At 39.2% G+C, this 25,232-nt stretch overlaps 1 protein-coding gene across 1 annotated transcript in view; it reads left to right on the top strand.

Annotated features, from left to right (window-relative positions):
• Window positions 1-25,232, top strand: part of LOC124384487 (LYR motif-containing protein 4B) — a 53,111-nt gene that overhangs the window by 10,272 nt on the left and 17,607 nt on the right. The window contains exon 2 of the mRNA XM_046847396.1: window positions 4,168-4,288. Within this exon, the coding sequence (XP_046703352.1) occupies window positions 4,168-4,288 (121 nt within the window). The remainder of the gene's footprint in view (window positions 1-4,167; window positions 4,289-25,232) is intronic.

Below are 25,232 nucleotides of genomic sequence, written 5' to 3'. Positions count from 1 at the left end.
CTCGTATCCTGCTCGTCAGGCCACTGCCCTGCACGTGGAGGGAGTCAATCGTGCATGTGTGTGTGAGGTGTAAGTGTTCAGGGGTTACACTGCATGCTCTACAAGTTGGAGATGAACAGATTAGCAGTTCCATCGCATTTTCTATTCATTCCATCTATGTGATTCACTTCTCGCTCATCATTGCCCCTCAGCTGTTTAGCGCGTGTTGAAAATGTCAGATCTGTTTGTTAGAGACAGAACTGAGCATACTTCCTGTAATTTGGTCTGATGACTAGTAAGTCTGTATGCTGTCTTTCACATGTTGCTTGTCTCGGAGCCAGGCTCTTTGGAGGACTGAATATGTCTCTTTGTTTGAGGAAGGGGCTGCTTGTCACATCGGGCGATGAATCAGGATGAATTCCTACGCTCCTGACTGTGGCATTTGACTAAAAAGTCGCACGGCATGAAACGTCATGTGTAATCATAAGGTACCGGATTAGATTGGAGAGTCACTTACTTAAGACACCAAATTAAGACAATGAGTAAGAAAGTGCTTTGACGGTCTCGCATCATTTGCCAAGATAATAACACTGAAATACTTTTACTTTAAAAAGAAGCCGGACTGAGCAGAGAGGTGTAAAACCATGAGCAGAGATGTTTACTCATTCATTTATACAAACTTATAACAAGACAATCTCTATTGTAAAAAGCGCTATACCAATACAATGAATTGACTTCAATTGAGTTTAATAAATCAAAAAATTAACTCAATCAGGCCGGATTTGTAAAAGTCATAGAGTCAATGGTTTATTGATGCACAAGGATAGAAAACAACTAACCAGTCAGGAATGAGACACTTGGATGTAATTAAAGGCTACTTTCCCATTAATCTGGATAAATTTGTAGTTTTGGCTTTTCGTTTAGAAATTCCATGGTAACAAATCGTTTTGCAGGCCGTCGTCTTAGAAGAAAGCCTCTTCTGAAACTGGCTCAAATAAAATCCCACAAACAGTTTGCTGAAGAATATCCTGTCCAATAGCATGAATTACTGGGTTCTTGTCCTCTGGTCTGATAAGACTTGCTTACAGTAAAGCATGGTGGTGGTAGTATCATGGTCTGGGGCTGCATGAGTGCTGCTGGTACTGGGGAGCTGCGGTTCATTGAAGGAAACATGGATTCCAACATGTTCTGTGACATACTGAAGAAGAACTAGATGCATTTCAACATAACATAAAGAACCCAAACACACCCCCAAGATGACAACTGCCTTGCTTAGGAAGGTGAAGGTAATTGAGTGTGTGTGTGTGTGTGTGTGTGTGTGTGTGTGTGTGTGTGTAAATATATGGAAATTTTGCTACTGACATCAAGAATATAGATTTAAAAGAATTACTGAAAAGCAATGAGTGAATATTTGAAAGTATGATTGGGTTTAGCGGTTGCTCACAGTTCCAGGTTGGATCCAAAGCTCAGGCTATTCTTCGTGTGAAATTTCACACGTTCTCCATGCGTCCTCCAGGTTCTCCGGCTTCCTCGCACCTCCCAGAAGCATGCCAGCAGGTGGACTGACTGCTAGAATGCCTCTAGGTGTTTATGCATGCGAGTGTTGCTTTAAGGTGAAGTCAAATAGACGGCCTAGAATTTATTAAAAATTATGGATAACTCATTTTATTTACAGATTTCAAAAATTGGACATGCTTCAGACAAGCTGACGGAGTTTAATGTTTAGTGTAGTGCAGAGGTGACAAAAGTACATACTTCCTTCATTGAAGTAGAAGTACAGATACTCATGTTTTAAAAGACTTGGGTAAAAGTTGAAGTACTGACTACACTTTTTCACTAAGTAGCCATTACTACTAGCTGTTTTAGTATCACACTGGTAACTGGACTTAATGTCATTTTAATATAATAGAATTTTACATTTTGCTATTTACATTTACATTTACATTTGCGGCATTTAGCAGACGCCCTTATCCAGAGCGACTTACAAAAGTGCTTTAAGTCTCTAGCAATAAATAAATCGGCACTGGTACGCTAGATTACAAACTTGATATAAATATAACTCTTGAATTTTACAAAGCAAACTTGAAAAGTGCTCATTTAAGTGTTTCAGGAAGAGGTGGGTTTTCAACCCTCGCTTGAAGATAGTCAGGGACTCTGCTGTACGGACATCTAGGGGAAGTTTATTCACCACCCTGGTGCCAGAACAGAGAAGAGCCTTGAAATATACTTACCTCTCATTCTGAGAGACGGTGGTACCAGTCGAGCAGTGCTGGACGATCTCAGACAGCGTGGTGCAGTGTGAGGTGTGATGAGGTCTCTGAGGTAAAATGGTGCTGGTCCATTTTTGGCCTTGTAGGCAAACATCAGGGTTTTAAATCTGATACGTGCAGCTACTGGAAGCCAGTGAAGGGATCGCAGCAGTGGGAGAGCTGATCATCCACCATATAGAACACAAGCAGAGAAAAGATGATGATGATCAGGTGATCAGGAATGTCTCTGTTCTCAGTCATGTTTACATCACTGACTCCCTCAGTCTCATCCACGGTAACCCTAGACTTCTTGTTGCTTTCTGCCTTGCTCGTTGTTAGCCTCATAGGCTAGCATACGTCTGTCGTGTGCGATAGGCAGAAAAATGATACACCAGTGGTAGGTTAAAAAGCCGTGCAATGACCGGAAATAGATCGATGGGCTGAAAACGGAGCGCAATAAAAATAATAAATATCGATCCTCACTAAATAGATTAAAACTAAAGTAACGAGCCTGGTTTGAAAATGTAAGAAGTAGCAAGTACAGATATTTGTGTAAAAAATTTAATGAGTGAAAGTAAAAATTGTCAGAAAAATAAATAGTGAAGTAAAATCTACTTAATTACTGTAACGAACTATTTGTACTTCATTATTTCCCATCTCTGGTGTAGTGTACTGTGACACGGATCTGTTCTGGATTAGAGTTGACACTGGGTGAACTTCAGACCTTACAAATGCATGTGATGTCTGCTTCAAAGCCTTTGGCTTATTTTGGTTTAGCTTTGAACTGGCTGTCAGCCGAGCCGTGAGCCGGTCAGGACGATCTGGCAAATCGCTTTATTTATTTATTTTATTTCCCTCTTTTCAGATCCTGGTTTTTCATTCGGCATTTGTGGATGGTTTTTTTTTTCTTTTCAAATCTTAAAAGATTTGCATTTCATATGTGTGTGGGGACAAGTGCACTGTTGCTTTCTTTTCTGTTAACCTATTAGGCCTACCATCTGTCTCTCTCACTCTTACACACACACTCTTCCTTGCCTCTTCCCTCTCCTCACCCCTCCTTCCCCTCCTTAATTCCTTATTCACCTGGATTAGAGGAAGCTGTATCTCTGGCTATCGAGTATCTCCTTCTTCATCATGGCTGGAAACAAAGCACTTGGCTCTGATCGTGGTACTCAGTTTTTCTGTTGAATACAAAACCTATGTGCATTGAGTTGAAAAAGGAGGCGAGAGGAAATATTTTCTTTTAGTCCCAGTGGTTAAAGCTTTGGGCGACTGCTCAGACATGTGTATGACCCTGTGCTCTGACCCTTCTGCTCTTCTACATCAGGATCACGAAAGAAAAACTGTCATTGATGTGTGTATAAATATAATACCAGGAGAGATTGTATTTGTTGTGTCTGGGTTACTCCATACACCACGCACAGCTCTTGACTCTAATGACCGGTGGCATGAGGCAGAAAAGCATGTCCTGACTAATTCCCAACAATCCTCTGGTGAATTTTTGTCTCATCTCATCGGAGGCTGTTGAAGTCGGTGTAGTGATTTGTATTATAGTAACAAGCTGTGAAAAGGCTCTACAGTGCAGTCAGGCTAGAGCAAAAACGGAACGTCAGGAATAGCACATGCTGAGAAGAAAGAGATTTCTGTTCTTGAGAAGTCCATATCACGACTGAGAAATGAGAAAAACTTATTATTTCCTTAGTTTTTTTTTTTTGCTATTAGTTGTTTTGGAATGGATCAACAATTAACTTGCACATTCTGAATACGAGTGAGTAGAGACAACACTATGCTAATCTGTTCATGCTAATTGGCTTCTGCCGGATTTCCTTCGCTGATAGTTACGTTAGCATTTTTCTTTTTTCCTTCTTTTTTTTTCTCTCGCTCCCATGGGCCTGTCCACGATGAGTGTTGATTTCCAGCTTGCGTGTCTCTTTTTCAGGACGTACACCCTGCGCAGGGTACGTGATGCGTTCAGGGAGAACCGGAATGTCGAGGACCCGAAGGTTCTGGAGCAGCTGTTGAACAAAGCACAAGACAATCTGGCCATCATTCAGAGACAGGTACCACCTCCCTTTTCCCTTAGAAAAAAAAAAGAATAAATAAATACACGAGCAACACAGTGCAGGCTGACAGAAATATCTCTCTCTCTCTCTCTCTCTCTCTCTCTCTCTCTCTAACTTTAAATCCTTCTAAATCCCTCTATCCTCTGAAGAGATATAACAGCAGCTAGTACGGCTGCTGCTGCTGTTTCAGAAAAATATTGTGGAGAAACTGCTGGGTCCCACCTGTCCCCCTGGCAGGCTTCCCTTCAGTACGGAGGTTGGGTACTCAAGCAGAAACGCTTCCTGTCAGCGTTTTTTGTCCTTATTTAACCGCCACAATCATGTCTAAGCCTCACTTCTCTCTCTCTTTCTCTCTCTCTCTCTCTCTCTCTCCTTTTTTGTTTTGTTCTAAACACAACCTTCGCATATTCCTTGTCTCAATGTCCTCGGTGATGTTATGAGAGTGTGGGCCGCTTTATCACCGAAGCTTCAGTTTCATAGGCAGGCTCCCCACAGGCCTTGAGTATTTTTGGAAGTGCTTAATTTGTCAAAAAAAAAATTCTCGAAAGGTCATGAAATTAGCCTCTGGGGGGGAAAAAAAAAGTTCCTGTTTTATATATTGATAAAGTTTTCTCTGACCTTTCTATAAAAAAGAAACGTTATAAATATGTTATGTACATACCAATTAATATGTGAGTAGTATAGAAATATAAAGTTTGACCTTAACCACCCTGGTGGTCAAAAACAGGATGGCTAAGTATCAGAGATGGCAAAAGTAAGCACATCCTTCACTCAAGTACTGACTATCCTTTATTACTGAAGTTAAAGAAGTTTGTGCTCTGACATGTACTTAAGTAAAAAGTAGTCATTACTACTACCTGTTTTAGTGTCACACTGGTAACTGGACCTCACATTATATTAATATATTAATATAAAATAATTTCACATGTTGTTATCTAATGAATGTATCCAGGCTGAACATCCACCATATAGAACACAAGCAGAGAAAAGATGATGATGATCAGGAAAGTCTCTGTACAAAAACCATGGAGGGACAAACAAGTGAATCTATATTTGAGTGTTAATCTTGAATGTGGTGTGTAAATGTGACATGGTCGCTTGAAGTGCAGTAACAATAGGAAATGTGGGAGGTGGTAACTCAGTGGATAAAGCATTGGCCTTTGGCTCAGGAGGTCATGAATTTGAATCCTGGCACCATCAAGCTACCACTACTGGGTCCTTGAGCAAGGCCCTGAACCCTCAAACGCTCAGTTGTAAGTCGTTCTAGATAACAGCATCTTCCTAATGAAGATGACCTCTGACCTCCTTCCTGACATGGACCACATAGATCACAAGTGAACAAATATACTAGGATCTATGACCGCTTTGGTTGCCTTACCTTATTTGTGTCTCTTTAATTGAATTGTGATTAAATTTTTTTTTTTTTTTTATAATTGCCAAAAGTTTGTGGACACCTAGTCATAAGTATGCTAAGTGATGATCACATTCCACATTTAGTCTCAATTTACTCCTATAATTCCCTCTACTCTTCTTTCTTCTGGAAAGATGTTCCATTAGATTTTGGAGTGTACTTGTGGACTTTTGTGGTTATCGGCCACAGGGGTGTTGAGGGTGTAAAGTCAGGTTCTGATGTAGATGTGAAGGCCTGGGGTGCAGTCAGCGTTCCAATTAATTCCAAAGGTGTTTAGTAGGGTTGAGATCAGAGCTCTATAGCAGGCCACTCAAGATCTTCCTTTCCAAAGTATGTAAACCAGATCTTTCTGGAGCCCCCCTATGTGCACAGGGGCATTGCCATGCTGGAACAGCTTTGGGTTTCCAAGTTCAAGTGAACGCAAAATTCTATTATACCTCATCCAAAGATGATAGTGTGCCTCCAACGTTGTGGTAACAGTTTGGAGAAGAAGCACATATGGCAGGAAAGGTCAGGTGTCCCAATACTTTTTTGTTTCATACATGTATCTCTCACCAAAAACTAGCTCCATTCTTTCTACAAAAACATCATTCATGATCAGTTGATTTGACTGTTCATTTGTTTGTTTTTTTGCTCCCCATGCATATTCTCACTTCCAATTTAGAATGGTATTTTGGGATTTTTTCCATTTTCCTTCAGTTTTTTTCACAATATATGGTGCAGTTTGTGAATTTAGTTTACCAGTAAACAGCTTTATTCTTATAAAGAAGTTCTTCCTCATAATTTCTCTTAATTCTTTTAAATGTTAGTCATTTGTGATCTTCTTTTTTTTCCATAATGACAGGATGGAAATTATTTGGAAAGACACTGGTAATTATTTGAACTCATTGCATGTCTGTGTACTACGACCTGTCCTAGCTGGCCTAACCTGACCTGTAGGTCACCCTCAAATTGGAATAATAACACCTGCATGCACACAAGAACCACTATATTTTTTAACAGGTTGGCCCTGAAATGAAAATAAAATATGACAATTATATTAAAATAAAGTAAAAATGGCTGTAATTAAATTTTTAAACCTGATTTGCTTATGTTTCTGACACAACAAGGAGAGAGAGAGAAGGGAAGGTATGAAAAAGAACTGGGCCATATGTCCTGTTAGCAATATGACTTATGTTTATCGTGTACACCAGTGAAAGAATACAGTAATTTCTGGACTATTAAGCGAACCTAAAAATAAGCCGCACCCACTGAATTTGACAAAGATTTAAATTTTGAACATAAATACGCCGCACCTGTCTATAAGCCGCAGTCTACACTGAAACTAATGAACTTTACACAGGCTTTAATGAAAGACAGTGTCTGTTACATGGCTTGTATCTAAACAGTAGCCTACCAAGAAAGTCATTGTTCACTGTCTTTCTCTTTCCTTTCACAAAAATTTCTTTTTCTTTTGGTATCGCCGTGCGTTTAAAAATCACTATCGGTGAATCTTTTCTCCCAATGCCGTGCAGCTCAGAACACAGGTGAAGTGCGTTTTTTTATGCCCGGTTGGTTTCAGCGTGATGAATGATTCTCATTTCCTGTAGACAGTCCGAGTAAACGGCAGGTCAAACGTCAGAGGAACCTTATCCATATTTATGATGTGGTGCGGCCCGATTCAGTGGGAGCGCATCTGATTTAATATAAAGAGTTTCATTGGTTCATCTGAACCCGTTCGGCAATTTCATTGGTTTATGTTTTGGGGCTCAGTTTTTTGGCTTGAAGCTTGTGACCCGGGAAAAACCCAGGAAAAATCCATAAATTAGCCGCTTTGTTGTTTAAGCCGCGGGGTTCAAAGCGTGAGAAAAAAGTAGCGGCGTATAGTCTGGAAAATACGGTACTTACATTACATTATTTTCGTTTTATTTATTATCTGATTCTGAACGATGTTTTATTTTGGACAATTACCGGATTCTCTCCGCCACATCTGTCTATGACTCACTCTTGATGCATGTTAAGATGCTTTCCTCGGTCACATGTCTTACCTCAAGCCGCTACCTTCTTAAAGGTACCTGCTACCTGCTCCGCCACTAACACATAATACATTACCGTTAAATTAAAACCCTCAAGCTAGCAAAATGAACAAACAACAACACAGTGGATTCACGTTTATTTTTATATTTAGAAAATACCAGTTTTTATGCCGGTCGTATTTTGTTGCATTTATCCGCCACACCTTACGTGAAAATATTGTCTTACATTACACCGGTCCGTGGTGCAAAAAAAGGTTGGGGACCACTGCTGTACACCATAATGAGGCTACAAATTTCTTTTTTCTTTATAGTAGTAGTGTTATTGTGGTTTGATACCTTATGTGAATGTATACAGGGTTTTTCTTTTGTTTAGTTTATTTTTTAAGTTGAAGGGATACCTGACTAAAGTCCAATAAGCTCGAACTTGGGTTATAGTACTTTCACCTTTGCCTGGGTCGTGTGTGAACTTCACCCAGTTTTGCTCAGTCATGTTTAAATGTCACGCTGGTTCTCTCTCTGTTCTCTGTGCACATATGTGAAGGCACAAGTCTCCGTGACTAAGCGTTCCATCACCACAAGTGACTCTGTGTGTTCTTGTCATCTGTTGAAGCTTTATGTTGTGTGAGAGAGAACGTGTGTAGGTGGCGCACACGCTCCCGTTGTCAGAGCGCAGCAGTACAGTAAGCAACGCCGCTGTCGTTCAGAAACTTGCTGTTGAGTCAGACACGATGATTTCAGACTGCCTGGGGGAAACAGGACCCTCCGCCTTCCTCATACGCATCCATTCTGTCTCTTCTCTCTCTCACACACACGCATGCATGTCTTGCTGTGTGTCGAGACACTGCCAGTACATATGCCACCCTGCCACCCACGCTGTGCTTTAGAGGGCATGGCAAGCTTGGCACAAAAATACCGCACGGCTTTGGACCAATCATGTCTGACATTTCAGCTGGTATTCTGAAACCTGTTAGCAAATCAGCGATTTTTGAGGTGGTAGCATAGCAATGAAACTCTACGTTTTAAAAAAATTTATTTCGTCAACAGTCTTAGAGTTGCTGCAGAGCACTTAGCAAAATGAAGCATTTTTATACTACCATTAATAGTTCCAATTCACAAATCTGATCAAGCTGTTGTCTAAAACCACGTGTTCCATTTCCTACTTTAAAACTGTTTTGGGTTTGGGATATTAATAGGAACATTGTAGAATATATTTCAGAAATATGTTTATTGGCATAAAATATTCTATATAGACAAAAAGACTGTAACCATTCCACATTTAGTCCCCATTTGCTGTTAATAATGACCTTTACTATTCTGGGAAGATGTTTCAGTTGATTTTGGAGTGTGCTTGTGGAGAATAGTGCTCATTTTTTCATCAATAGTTCAATATTGTTGAGGTCAGAGCTCTATAGCAAGCCGTTTAAGATCTTCCACTCCAAACCATGCAAATCATATCTTCACAGAGCTGGCTTTGTGCACAGGGACATCATCATGCTGGAACAGGTTTGGGTCTCCTAGCTCAAGTGAAGGGAAAATTTATTGCTAGTGCATCCAGACAATTGTATGCCTGTGACTTTGTAGTAACAGTTTGGAGAAGAACCACATATGACTGGAAATATATTGTGTCCAAATATGTTTGTCGATATAGTGTACCCTTGAGTGTAATGTATACAGTGAAATGAGATAGGTAGCTAAATATCTGATGTATTATAAAGTGAATTAATTCATTCGTATCTCATTTGCATTTGCAGCACATCTTATAGGTTGATTACACTTCTATTGCTATACCATTAAGAGTCATAAAGGTGCCATATAGCTATCTGCCACCTACACACACACACACACACACACACACACACAAACATAATATATATATAATAATGATTATATGTATGTATGTATGTGTGTATATGTATATATATATATATATATATATATATATATATATATATATATATATATATATATATATATATATTCTTTTTTTTTTTCTTATTTGTTTGAATATTATTTCTTTTTTTATACATATATTTTATGATATTTCTGCACCATGATATAGTAGCCTGTATAGACACAGTTTATGACCTATTCAACACATTTGTTTTAATCATTAATTAATTATTAATTCACCCATCTTCAATTATAACTTAATTTCAGAGCTTTGTGCTTTGCGAGGGAATACACCTGGGGGCTCCATTACAATACAGCATGTACATACTGACACACCCACCCACACACACACCTAGGAGTAATTTATAGTCACTTATTGACCCACTGGCATGTATTGAGAAGGTGGGACAGAAATATACGCAGAGGAAACCAGGAGAATGTGTTATAATTCTGGCCACATTTAGTTATGAAATATACCAGCAAATGTTTGCATTGTGGCACTAACTAATGTTTAACTAGCCAACTAATGACATGGAATTGCAGGGTCAGTTTGCACATATATGCTCATTTGCTGATGATTATATATATATAATTATATATATTATTTAAAATAGGCTGTACATTTAAAAAAGAGAATAAAACAGGATCGCTTTTCAGTTCAGTTCAATTTGCACAGCACTTTTAACAATGGACATCATAACAAAGCAGCTTTACAGAAATAAATAGATTTCAAATACATTTTAAATTAATACGTTTGTCCCTATATGTTTATTTCTTATAAGTGGACCAGAGGCAAGAAACCTTGAGACGTACCAGACTCAGGAGATAACCCATCCTCACCTGGCTGACACCAGATATCTATTCATTATAGTTTGTTGAGTTTATCAACTGTATATTGTTATACACTTGAGTGCAAAACTGTTCATGGCAATTTTAGCAGAACTTTTCAAACTTTTGATACAGAAATTACTGTTTTAAAGCACCACTCTGGGCTATGAACATTTTAACACTGTTTTATAAGGCCACCCCCTCCTCAACTGAGATATTTATATATATACTGTATATATAGTCCATGTATGTCTTCAGTCCAACCTCTATATATATATTTTTTACCAGTAGGAAAGTCTAGGGATATCAAAGTAAATGTGCTCTTTGCAATATTTATGTGAACGCTGTTTCAGACTGCACTTTAGTTAGTGTAACGAGTCTAAAAATCTGTGGCCATGGGTAGCCGCCCATGCAACAGCCAAACATCTCTGCGGGAAGCTGCTCCAAATAGATCCCCTAATGGATTTCATGTCAGTTTCCAAACAGGTTCCGCTGTATTTCCATCTGACCCATATTTTTTTCAGGTTTTTCAGTTAATATTCATCAGTTTTTCAGCAATGATTTCTTATTGATTTTGATGAGAACTTAGACTAATAAAGAAAAGCAGATAAATGAATAAATAAAGGCAAGAATAATGTATTCATTTGTTTATTTTATTTAGTCCCTCTTACTAAAAGCTTTGGAAGCACAGGATAAACATATCCGAGCTTTGGGCAACAAGCCAAAGCTAATTGATTCACATCGTCTCGCCGGTCCTCCTTTTTCATTCATATTTTAGCTACTCGCTCTCTGAGGTGCAACAGTGATCTATTTCGGTAAAGCTAAAACCAGTGCCTTTAAATGTGACCATAGAGTGCTGAAGGACTACTAAAGTATGTGACGTGTTAAATTCGGTTTTATGCCAAGGGGAAGACTGAGAAATTTTTGGAAAACAAAATGTCTTTCATGTATTAGTTTATTTCTCAGCATGGTGTATTTTGTAATAATCTGATTGAATTAAGTGTTGTTTGGAAATGAAATCTTGGAATGCCAGAAGGAAAATGATCCAATCAGAATGGGTTTTTCTGTCTAGTGATACACAGCAAGGCGAGTTTATTTATTGGCCAGGGCTTCAGCTGTTGGACAGAAGGCCTTAGGCATGTTACTACCCATCAATGTGACTGAGTGATTGTGGAATCAAATAATCTCGATTTCCAATAGATAGAACCATTTTGTTGAAAAAATTTATTGAGGCCTTCTGAAAGACCAAAATCTGTCACTGTCCAGAAGTGTGGACTAATCATTATTTGATTAGTCTTGATTTATGCAGTTATGCTTTATCCATGCATACAGGTTTTGTATATTTAATGTAGAGTAATCCCCTGTTTATTGCGGTGGTCACGTTCCAAAACCACCATAGATGGACACCACCCCAAAAAAATAAATTTTATGTATACAGTACTGTACTGTATTAACATTTTACTTCATTTTATAATTAATTTTATTTTTAGTAATAAATTTAAATATTCAACATAAAACCCCATATAAACAATTCCATATAAGTTTTTTGGTCTATCGTTGGTTTCTGCTAGAGACTGGGAAAATCATCCAAAATAATTAGTTATGTGGCAAATGCAATTCCGCAAAAAACCAACCAGGGGCGTGAGATTTAAACCGCGGTAAAGCAGGGGATTACTGTATTAGAAAGGATATTATTTTCCAAATCAAAATGTATCTGTAAAAATATAAATTTTTTATTCTCTGATAAGAGTCCAAGATTACTATGCATATTTCTAAACATTTGACTAATTTATTATACGTGAATTTTGTACATAATATCTAATAGCAATAAAATTCATACTGAGTGAGCCAAGTTTAAACAATTTTAATATATATATATATATATATATATATATATATACAGTGGAACCCGGTTATGTCGATGTCCTAGGGGGTTGTCAAAAAGCATCGAGATAACCGATGATCGAGATAAATGAAAATCAAAATGGTGGCAATATATTAACGTGCTTGAAATTTCTTTATGTACATGATGTGCGTTAATAAATGAGAATGTGCATGCACGTGTTTTTGGAGGGTTTTTTTACACAACAGCGTTGCCGCGATTTGTTTGATGAAGGCATGCTATAAAAATGTACATACAGTACATACAGTGTTTGTTAACTGTCAGGAATCCAAAGGGGGCGTGGCAGGTGCTTTCTCGGCCGCTTTCTCTGAAGCTTCCGGCTTCAATCGCGCACATATGGTGCTCGTTTGGCAACATCAGCAGCTCCTATTTAAACTTCCACACTCTCACCGTCTGTTATTGTTGGTATATGTTGGTTCACGGCGGTCGTTGTTATCGCGCATGCGTATCCCGGTACGTGCCTTCCCATCGGCACTCTCTCAACGGCTGCGCTTTTCTTCCCAAAGCGAATCGCAGGATCGGCCGTTGTTCCTTCTGCCAAGCGCCGCGCTCCTACCAAGCGCCGCGCCGCGCCGCGCTCCTACCAAGCACAGCTTTCGCCTCCCGTTCATCGCATAACATTTAACAACAAAAGGCATATGTGCACTAACTAACAGCAGAGATTCACCAGTATACAATACAACACCTGTAGCATCTGTAAGGCTTGATTTTTCCGCCACTTTCGCGAGTTCTTCTGCGGCTGCACAGTGCTGATCGAGATAACACGTCAAATGGCAAATTTTTCCCCCCTTGTGCTCGAGATATCAGGGTCGGCGACATAAAAAAGTCGACATAACCATTAAAAAAATGCTTAGACAAAGCGAGAATTTGGCGGTTCCACTTCAAAAACGTCGACTTAATAGGTTTGTCGAGTTAACCGAGGTCGAGATAAGTGGGTTCCACTGTATATATATATACTGATATATATATATAATATAATTTAATATAATTTATTTTGTATTTGTCAGTCAGTGTACGAGTTTGTGTCTGTTAAAACAAAAGCTAAAGGACACCAGACTAAATACAAATTGGTCTTTAATCTGAAAAGACAAATTGAATTGATCACAGTGCTCTGGTGGCACGGTTTTGATACCCAGAGCTCTGATTTTTATTATAATGTGTGTGTGAATTAAGGCTGTTTAAAACATGATGTCCAATGCAATTTTGCTTGATTTTAAATGTTTTGAAAGCCACGGCCTCGTTCACAGGTGCCTTGTTTTTTTGGTTTTTTTAGAGATGTTTAATTATTAAATTTTGAATTGAATATAGTGGTGTAGATTTGGTTACTGGTGCGTACATGTCATTGCATGACCATTTGACAGGTCAACTCTCAAGTTATTTGATTTTAATTATGGCTCTTTAAATATAACTTGTATATCCTGCTGTTAAAATATTCTTATCTGTGGCTGTAGGGATTTGAAACATTTAGGTACAAGAGCACAAGTGAGATCAGGCTCTGAAGTCGGTAAGGATGTCTGGAGTTCAGTTCATCCCAAAGGTATTCAGTGAGTTTAAGGTCAGGACTCTGTAGAGGACACGCAAGTTCTTCCACTCCAACCATGACAACATGTCTTTGCTGAGTTTGGGCTTCTTTATTCCACTAAAACGACATTTGAATGATATAAAACACAGACATTTTGTACAGTTGTGAGCTTCCTAATTTATAGCAACGGCGGTTCAGGGAAGAACCAAATATGGGTGTGGTGATCAGTTATTCATGTACTTTTGGCCATTTAATCGATGTAAAGCAATTTTGCCATTTATTTTCCTCCCCAATGTACACCAACAATCTTCGCTGTTTACTTTCTCCTGCCAAAACTAGAGGAAATGACTGAAAAGGGAATTCCAGTAATGTGGAAATGTTCCAGTCGAGGAAAGAACTTAAATCTTCATTTTTATTCCAAGTGTGCGAAAAGTACATAGGAAGATTGTTATTTGTACTTACAAGCAGTATAAAGAGAACGTTAAAACTTTTTGATTGCTGGTTTTCTTGAACTTTTTGTCATTGTTCAGACTGTAATATGAGGAGCACGACCGCTACTACTATGCATTCAGGACACGTTTCTCAAAACTACATAATATGGGTTCGAATGATTAATTGAAACTGATAGTTGATTGCTGGAACTTGATGTATAAGTGTGGAGGAAGGTGCACACAGGTGGACTATGCAGGAGATGCAACCTGAAGGAGATTGGAGACTGTAAGGTGTTGGCGGAGGAAAGTGTAGCTGGACAGTATCGGATGGTGGTCTGTAGGATGGTTTTGGAGGTGAAGAGGAAGAGAGTGAGGCCTTAAAGAAGAATAAGATGGTGGGAACTGAAGAAGGAAACTTTAGTATGAGATTCAGGGAAGAGGTCAGACAGGGGTGGTGAAGAGGTGCTGGATGATTGTAACTACTGCAGGAGTGAGGGAGACAGCTAGAAATGTACTTGGTGTGACATCTGATGGAGGGAGTATTTTGAGCAGCTTATAAACGAGGAAAATGAGAGAGAGAGAAGGTTGGATGGTGAAACAGGAAGTGGATAGGATTAGTAAGGAGGAAGTGAGAGCAGCGATTAAGAGGATGAAGAGTGGAAAGTCGGTTGGACCAGATGACATACCGGTAGAAGCATGGAGATGTTTAGGAGAGATGGCAGTGGAGTTTTTAACCAGATTGTTTAACAAGATTTTGGAAGGTGAGAGGATGCCTGAGGAATAGAGAAGGAGAGTTCTGGTACCGATCTTCAAGAATAAAGGAGATGTGCAGACCTGCAGTAACTACAGGGGAATTAAGTTGATCAGTCACACCATGAAGTTATGGGAAAGAGTAGTGGAAGTCATGCTAAGAGAAGAGGTGACCATTTGTGAGCAACGGTATGGTTTAATGCCGAGTTAGAGAACTATGGACACTATTTGCTTTGAGAATGTTGGTGAAGTATAGAGAAGGTCAGAAGGTGTTGCATTGTTTGTTTGTGGATTTAGAGAAAGCTTATGACAAGGTGCCGAGAGAGGAGTTGTGGTATTGTATGAGGAAGTCAGGTGTGTCAGAGAAGTATGTGAGGGTGGTGCAGGACATGTATGAGGACAATGTGACAGCAGTGAAGTGTGCAGCAGGAACGACAGACTGGGTTAAAGTGCATCAAAGATCGGCTTTGAGCCCTTTCCTGTTTGCGGTGGTGATGGACAGGTTGACGGACGAGGTCAGTCAGGAGTCTCCATGGACTATGATGTTTGCGGATGGTATTGTGATTTGTAGTGAGAGTAGGGAGCAGGTTGAGAAGAGCCTGGAGAGGTGGAGGTACGCATTGGAGAGAAGAGGAATGAAAGTCAGTAGGAGTAAGACAGAGTACATGTGTATGAATGAGAGGGAGGGCAGTGGAGTGGTGCAGTTGCACAGAGAAGAGGTGGTCAAGGTTGAGGAGTTTATGTACCTGGGGTCAGCAGAGCAAAGTAATAGAGAGTGTGTTAAAGAAGTGAAGAAAATAGTGCTTTCAGGGTGGAGTGGGTGGAGAAGTGTGACAGGAGTGATTTGTGATAGAAGGGTATCTGCAAGAGTGAAAGGGAAAGTTTATAGGACTGTGGTGGGACCTGCGATTTTGTATGGTTTAGAGACAGTGGCATTGAGTAAAAGACAGGAGGTGGAGCTGGAGGTAGCAGAGCTGAAGATGTTGAGGTTTTCATTGGGAGTGACGATGATGGACAGTTTTAGAAACTAGCTTATTAGAGGGACAGCACATGTAGGACATGTTGGGGACAAAGTGAGAGAGATCCGATTGAGATGGTTTGGACATGTGCAGAGGAGGGACATGGGTTATATATAATGCTGAGGATGGAGCCACCAGGAAGGAGGAAAAGACGGAAGATCAAAAAAGAGGTTTATGGAAGTGGTGAGGGAAGACATGCAGGTAGTTGGTTTGAAAGAGGCAGATGTAGAGGGCAGAGTAGTATGGAGACAGATAATCTGCCATGGCGACCCCTAATGGGAGCAGCCAAAAGAAGAAGAACAGTTGATTGCTGAAACTATCAACTATCGGCAAAAATCCATACCAGTGTTTTTTCTGGCTTCCGGTCTGCTGTCATTACAAGAGCTGCCTCTGGAGGTGAATTACTGAAGGCACTTGCTGTTTGTTTTTTACACGTGAGACTGCGCGCTGCACAGAGAGTGCTATATAATATTTATTATTTATAATTTATACAATTATTTATTAATAAATATATTACATATTATTGTAGAATTTCCATGAATTTTTTTTGTAAAAAAGTACTATTTTACATGAAGTGTTATGTTAGGTTTATATCCATTTTTAAAACTATAGGTTCATTAATTAGTTATCAGTTCAGTCGACCTCTACTTCACAATCCATGTTTTCAGTGTATGTGACTCATTTGGTAGTCTCATAGTCCTTTTGTTATTTTTCTCATGATGTGTTGCTTGTCTTAATATCAATCCCAACTCCCTTGTCTGTCTGTGGCGTCAGTAATGAAATCATCATATGGCAAGCTGTCAATTCAAGCTCTTTTTAAAACAAAGCAGGGCTGGTGAGTCAGTTTCGATTAATTGCCACCATTCTCAAAAATAGCCTCGATGATATGACAAATGTTTACACAGAAAGCACTACAGCTCTGGGAAATGTTGTTTCCATCTTAACTGGATAATCATAATCAAACAGATTTACAAGGGAATAAGGGAGAGGTTACTCATATTCCTTCGGTCAGACATGCAAACAGATGACGCAGGAGAAAATGACGGCATCTCATCTGGTGATGAAATAACATGCTAATGGTCAACTGGCGAGGCTCATTGAGTATGGTGGAGTACTTTATCCCAATTCCAACAACTGAGCACCCTTAGGGGGGGTTAAGGGCCTTACTCAAGGGCCCAAGAGTGGCAGCTTGGTATGACCAGGACTCGAAACTTCAACCCCCGGATCCAAAGGCCAATGCTTTAACCATTAGGATACCACCTCCCCCATGCCCTAAACAGTGCTGCATGTTAATATCCACACAATGCATGCATCTAACAGTAAGTTCTCCAATTGAGAGTCGACTTTCTTGTTTAGTTTAAATGTATAAGTTTTCTAAATCTAAATTCCAGGTATGGTGTGTGTGTAGTGTGATGATTGTAGTATGAGGTCATAGTGGGCTTTAAAGTCTGAATGTTTTACGGAAGTGAGGTTACAGAGTATTGACTTATTCTCCGCATCAAGCAATAACCAGAGCTGTAACACTGACCCTCGGAGCCCATTGCTTTTAAATTGCATTTTTCTTTTGTTTTTTTTTTCTCCACTACTTCACCGAAATGGTGGAAATAAAGAACGAGTGTCTCACCATTACTGCTGTTTAAACTCATTCGGCTGTTCGCTCGGTGATGATAAAGAATCATTTTCGACATATTGAATTGGGTCTGACTCTGTGCTTTCAGTAGGAAATCTCTCTAATTTCACATCTTTTCTTCATTGCTCAGTTTTTTCTTTTATTTGTCTCAGTTGCTGGTGTACCGGATTTCCTCTCTTCTGTAGTCCTTCCTCTCTCAGCACTTTTCTAGCCCGTCTTTTCGGAATACTGATTTCTCTCTGTTTGTCTCCCTCTGTGCCTCTAGCATTTTCTCTTTAACACTGTACAGCTATTCTTAGAGTTTTGTCTCACCTGTGTCGAGCTGTGAAATTGAATCTTTTACTGTCTTGATATTTTTCTATGGTCATAATATTTCTGCATTCGAAGGCATAAAAAACCACCATAAAGCCAGATTTGAATGTTTCCCCATGTTTTTAATACCTGGGCCATAACACTAGAACTGATGTTGAAAATGAGGGACCCCAGGTTTTATTAGGATTTTTACTGATGCCTGATGTTTTTGTCCTGATTGTTTTCAGTTATTAAACCCTGCTTATTTACTCTAATAAACCACACACACACATACACACACACACACCTTCAGATTACACTCACAAATCAAAGCTAATGGTCCAGACAGGATTTTAACACCACTTCTACGAATTCGTCTTTCTCCTTTCCTCTCCCTTCTTTTGTTTATTTCTCTCCATCCCTCTTTTATTCCCTGCATTTTCGTTCATTTCTTCCAATGCTTCATCTGCTTCCAATCTTACTTTTCTTTTCCATCCTTGTTACTTCTATCTTTCTGGTCTACCTTTCATTTCTTCCCTTTCCTTCTGCTTCCTTTCTCTTCTACCTTCACTTTCCCTTTCCCCTCCCCTTCCCTTCCCTTCCTTACCTCTCTCATCCTTTTCCTTTCTTTTCCTTTCTTAGCCCCCACCTCCTCCTTTTGGTCCCTTCCTTCCTCTCCCTCCTCCCTCTCCCTTCACCATCACATCACATACCTTTCCTTTTCTTTCCTTTTCTTACCATCCCTTTCCTTTTCATCCCATCCCTTCCTTTCCTTCCTTTTCCTTTTATTTTTCTTCCCTTCCTATCATTTCTTTCCTTTTTCTCCACTCCCTTTCTTTCCATTCTTTCTTTTCACCCTTTCATTTTAGTTTCCTAATTTATCTCCACCTTTCTATTGCTTTTGCTCTTCAGTTTATTCTTTTACATTTACTTTCACTTCCTTTTGCTTTTTTTTTTTTTAATCCTGCACATTCTGAATTTGATTTCGCAGCTCTGAATTAGAAAGTCCAAAGAATCTCAAGAGCTTTGGACAGATATTCATTGTAGTTGAACTTAGTAGTGCTAACAGCCCTGACTGCCTCTGAAGCTACACTTCTGATGGGACAGTTCCTTAGCTGATGTCACGAGTGTATTCTAGTATTTGCTTTACATGAACTGGTGTGTGTTCAATCTCTGTCATACAGTATGCTTTGGAATCGCTGTGTGCATGAAATCGCTGTGTACTATTTGCTAATTATCCTCTGTAAGTGTGAATAACTCTAGATTAGAAATGAGTTTATTAGAGGGACAGCGCATGTAGGACGTTTTGGAGACAAGGTGAGGGAGGTGAGATGGAGATGGTTTGGACATGTGCAGAAGAGGGACATGGGGTATATCGGTAGGAGAATGCTAAGGATGGAGCCATCAGGAAGAAGGAAAAGAGAAGACCAAGGAGGAGGTTTATGGATGTGGTGAGGGAAGACATGCAGGTAGTTGGGTTGAAAGAGTTAGATGTAGAGGACAGGGGGGTATGGAGACGGATGAGCCACTGTGGTGACCTCTAATGGGAACATCCGAAAGAAAAAGAAGAAGGTGTGAATAATTCTATTCTTCATCGACATAGGGGTGTTTGAGAGATTTGTTTGCTCATGTGTATTTAAAGCAGAGTATAAACAGTCTAATATCAGTTTCCATATTGTTTGTAAGTAAGACGGTTGTGCGTCTCCTGAAATGTCAAAAGAAATGTTCTCAAAGTGCTCATTCAGGCATTTAGGTCCTATCCCAGGAACACTCCAGGCAGGAGTATATTTTGTATCCTAGGATGTTTTGAGAAGTACAGGATGTTCTTGAGAAGTGTTTCTTAACACAGACTGGGTCAAATGGCCATTATTTCCTGACTATTCCCAGCTGAAATCTGTCTTTATTTATCTCCACCTGATGCATCATCCCAGTTATAAATCAGTCTCTTAAAGCTGAAGGCATCTGGAATATTTACTACTGTTTAAATTGCGGCATGTTGCTTTATCCTCTGTGTAATAAAAAAGTCTTTATTATTTTTGGATTATTATTATTACTATTATTAATGGTGATCCTATCACATGTGTAGTAACACACAAGCACTTCAGAAGATGGATCGAGACATCAATCTGAGAAATCTTTCCCTCGCTCGCTCTCTCTCTCTGCCTCCTTCTCTTTGAGCATCTCCCAGTATATCTGTCTAGTCCTCTCTATACCTCACTCTCTCATCTCTCATCTTTATTGTTACTCATTAATATTCTTCAGCTCTCATTCATTTATTTTCTCCTCTCTGTCCTTTTCTGTCTGCATCCATCTATCATTTTCCATCTTTTTTCACCACTGCTTTTATATATTAAAGGTTATGCAAAATGTTATTTCCGGTCCTATATAATTCGACTGAAGTATGCTACTACTCCCAAGTTTAATGGGTATAGTACAGTAGTTTAAAACACACTGTAAGTGGCCTGAAGGTTGTAAGTTCAAATACTAGAACGTCCAACGATCCCACATTGGTCATTCTATATTCGTGACCCAGTGGGTACTGGATAGTAAAAATCAGTATGAATGGCTTTTCTAATCATCGTGTTAATGTTTTTATATACCTCATATAGGTTTTTTAAACCCTTTCCATATTTTCCTCCACTCTTCTGGGAAGATGCCCCACTAGATTGATTGTTCTTGTGGAGATTTCCATGAGATTTCATTCAGCCACAAGGGTGTTAGTAAAGTCCTTGGTTATGTAGGTGAGAATGCCTGGGGTGCAGTCAACATTCAGTGTTCAATAGGGTTGAGGTCAGAGCTCTATAGCAGGCCACACAAGATCTTCCAAACATATCTCCATGGAGCTGGCTTTGGGTCTCCTAGATCAAGTAAAGGGAAAATTCAATGCTACGGCATTCAGAGACTTAATTTAGGTGTCCCAATAGATGAGATTGGATTCAAATTCATTGTCAATGTACAGTGTACATGTACAGAGCCAGTGAAATGTACTTCTGTCCATATTTTATAGATCTTTTACAAGACCATGAGCACACGAAGCCCTAAAACAAAGGCCTGAGTAACGTAATGTTACAGTTACAGGACTCCAGTGTGTTGTGAAAGAGGTGTAATGGGTTGTCTCTCAGTTTTGCTTTTAATGAGGATTCGACCTGTGGCATTCTACAAATCTGCCAGCTGGTCTATTTGTGTATCTCTGTAAAAGATGTACAAAAGTCAGGACAACTAAAAAAAAATTACGGTTTTCACATCTTGTGCTAACAGTCCTCCCAGAGTGCTTGCATTATTTCAATGTTTTTTTTTTTTTTTCCCGTAGTCTATAAGGAACTATTTTCCTCCATTTCATCTAATTGCACTCGCTCAGCAGCTGTTAGTGAGATTACACTGTCAGTCTCATGTCACAAGCTCGTTAAGCTCATTTAGAAGCGTCTGCTGAGATTTCTCTCGCTTCGGTTTTATTATTTTTTTTCCTCTCACACACACTATAGTGATGATCCCTTAATATATTTGCTGCTCCACCTCACTCCCTCTGTATCATGTCACCATTTTTCTAAATAGGTCACTGCTTTCGTATGTCTCTCTGTTTAACCCTCTCTTTCTCTCTCTCACTCCGTCTCTTTCTCTCTCACTCCGTCTCTTTCTCTATCTCCCTTTTAATGTTGCAAGTGCTGTCACGTGATCACACGGCTTTTCGGTGTCCTACAGGTTCACCCACTTCTGCCTCACGTCTGGTGTTTATTGATTACAACTCCAAGGAGACGGGAGTTAAAGGGGTGCGTCTGTTTGAGCGATTCTGCAAACACCCTTTCATTGTCTCGTCTCCAAAGCCTTGTTTTTTGTTTTTTTATGATTTTTTTTTTTCTTCAGAGAGCCTTCAAGCATAGTAATCAGAGAAGTTGGTGCAGAAAAAAAGAGATGGGGAGGGTGTGATAAAGAAGGCAAGTGAGAACATTGGGAAGCGAACAGGCCGTTATCTGGGCTGTCTATTTTTAGCACTCTAAAAGAAGCAGTGGATTACTGAGTAACTCCCTCTCTCACACACTCGTTCTCTCACTGTCTCTCTCTCTCTCTCTCTCTCTCTCTCTCTCTCTCTCTCTCTCTCTCTCTCTCTCTCTCTCTCTGAGGGAACTGTACACATGCTCAGATGGGTGTTTCTGGTTCCAATTAAAGGATGAGTGTGATAAGCTATAAGGCAGAGCAGACTATAGGACAACCTTTCTCTCTCTCTCTCTCTCTCTCTCTCTCTCTCTCTCTCTCTCTCTCCCTCTTCCTCTGCTGCAAGAAAGCAGTCCTCATTAGTTTCGTAGTGTCTGATGCTGGATTTGTGTGTGGTATGTGTGTGTGTAAGCTCTTTGCTCCACATATTGCTCATAATAAGTTGGGAGTGCATCTCCACTGTGTGAGTGTAGTAGGGACTGAGTCATAAAGGAGGAAAAAAATCTTTATCTTTTTTCTGCACCATTACTTGCTACTGCGGTGTGTTTTTAGTGCAGTTTACGTCTATAATAGATGATCGGATAACCTTGTTAGGTCTCGCTCATCAGACGTTTTGATCATTAGCTATCACAATTATAAAATGTATAATTCATATATATATTCATTTCTCTTGTTTTGTGTAGCACCTTTGTTTGGTTTCGCTGTGTACTGTATACAGTATAATTGACAACAAAAGCCGACTTAGATTTACATTACATTTGCCCTTATCTAGAGCATCTTAAAACTGAGCAGTTGAGGGTTACGGGCCTTGCTCAAGGGTCCAGCTGTGGCAGTTTGATGATCCTGGGATTTGTGGGACTTGTGACCTTTCGATCCAGAGTCTGCTGCCTTTAACACTGAGCTACCACCTCCCCTAGAAAGCACTCAGACCATAACTTGAACCCAAAATATCATACCGGGTACCAGCTTCAACCCAAATCGGCTGACTTGACTCGTAACTTCATGCCACGATTAAAAAATAGGCATAAAGCTGAAAGGACTACATTATTTGTTTAAAACTTTGTCAGATGTCTCTTTAGCCTAAAACATCATCTTCATCGAAATGAAAAAAGCTACCGCACACACTGTACTGATGACAGCACTCCAAATATTTACCTGACCTTATAAAAATATAAAGAAAATAACCAACAATTTAGACATCGTTTATAATCAATTAACTATTTATCATGCGTAATTCCTCACTAACGCTGAGGAAGGCCTAGAGAGACACGAGATTACTGTGAATGTATATTTAGACATCGCAAAGACAGCTTTCGGCTGCATTTGATACAAATAGTTTGGCTTAGAAAAACACTAAATATAAAACACTATAATGAAATTCCTGTTCACAAATAAGACTTTCTGACCATATCGTACACAGTAGGAATGGTAAAATTCACAGATTCGCCTCGTGCGTCGGTATAAAAGTTAACGATATGATGCATTGATAAAAAAAACGGATTTATTTCTATATTATTATTAGTAGATGCACTGTACTTTTATTATTTAGAAAGTGACCATTAATTTGTGACCAATATTTTATATGTAGATAGATTTCTCCTCTTTCTCCTCAGTTTCTCAAGTGCGTTCTCTCTGCAACATTACGGAGACCGAGGCATGTGCTGAGAGTCACATAGAATATAAATGAACATGGCAGAGGTAGAGCTGCATTTAGATGAGTGATAGAAACCAAATAGTTTTCATTTTATTTCCTTTTGTGAACTTCAGCACAGGAAGTCATTATATTCTGAATATTCTTTGTCTAATTTTTTAAATATTTTTTTGCAAACACCCAGAAAAATGTAGAGCTTCACAAATAATCGTGATTGAGTGATGCGCTATAATTGAAATTAAACAGTTAAACAGTTGAATGAGGAAAAAGTACACAAGTTAAAAAAATCTCCAGTAAACTGATTAAATCATGGTGTTGGAAGGTAAAAGCATTTCTGCTTGTTAATTCCTGATTCTGCTTCTTTTTATGTCTTGGCTCACACGGTAATGAATAAATGTACATGTGACATGTAAAATGAATCAATTCTATTATATCTAGCAACAACTAATCCACAGAGACTGAGAGTAATAATTAACCAAGAAAAATGTGCTGTTATTAAAACAAAAAGGAATTACTGATATAGTGAAGGAGTCAATATCAACACTTCAAGAAAGAAAGAACATGAACGATTGAACAAGCCTAATATGGATGGATGGATGGATTGATTAATGGATGGATTGATTAATGGATGAGCAGATGTTAAGATAAGAAAGATGGATAGATCAAAGAACAAAATACATAGACAGACATGAAAGAACAAAGATACTGTAGAGGGAGGATGGATGGATGGATGGATGGATGGATGGATGGATGGATGGATGGATGGATGGATGGATGGATGGATGGATGAAACAAGAAAGAAATATGGATTGGTGGATGGATGGATGGATGGATGGATTGGATGGATGGATGGATGGATGGATGGATGGATGGATGGATGGATGGATGGATGGATGGATGGGAGGAAAGAAAGAAAATCAATGATGAATAGATTGTTAAAACAAAGAGCTGAAGAAAGGCATAAGAAAGGAGGACAGACAGAAAAAGACTAAAGAATAGGCATGAAAAAAAGAAACATATAGACAAGCGTAGGATGGATGGTGAATAGGATGGATGGAAGGAGGGAACGATGGACGGACGTACATTAAAAAGGTTAAATAGACCAAATGAAAGATGGATGGGAGGTGGGGAGGATTGACAGATGTTAAGAAAAAGATGGTAAGATGCTTAAAACAAAGAAAGAAAGACAGAAACGAAAGAAGGACGGATAAGAAAGAACAAAGGATATGCATGAAAAAAAGATCAGGCCTACTAAGGATGGATGGATGGATGGATGGATGGATGGATGGATGGATGGATGGAAGAAAGAAAGCCAAAACATAACGGAAGACATAAAAGAAGGACATACAGGAAAGAACAAAAGATAAGCATAAAGAAACAAACTTTGGATGGCTGGATGGATGGATGGATGGATGGATGGATGGATGGAAAGGATGGATACTACAAAAGAAAGTAAGTGATGATTGCATCATATTTTTCACACAATCACTTCAACAACATTTTTCACACTTTGTCTTTGCCCTAAGTTACATTTTCCTGCATGTATAAAAAACATTTTTTAATAAACTTTAAAACCCAGTGGCTGTTATTAAACATGACAGTGACTAAAGTTGGTGGTCCCTCCAGCACAACGGTATAGAAGTGCTGAAGAGAGAGAAGAAGTACAGTGC

The sequence above is a fragment of the Silurus meridionalis genome, chromosome 4 (genome assembly GCF_014805685.1).
Source record: "Silurus meridionalis isolate SWU-2019-XX chromosome 4, ASM1480568v1, whole genome shotgun sequence".
NCBI classification, from domain to species: domain Eukaryota; kingdom Metazoa; phylum Chordata; class Actinopteri; order Siluriformes; family Siluridae; genus Silurus; species Silurus meridionalis.
The sequence above is the reverse complement of the archived record's forward strand: the minus strand, read 5'-3'. Positions and strand labels throughout refer to the sequence as shown.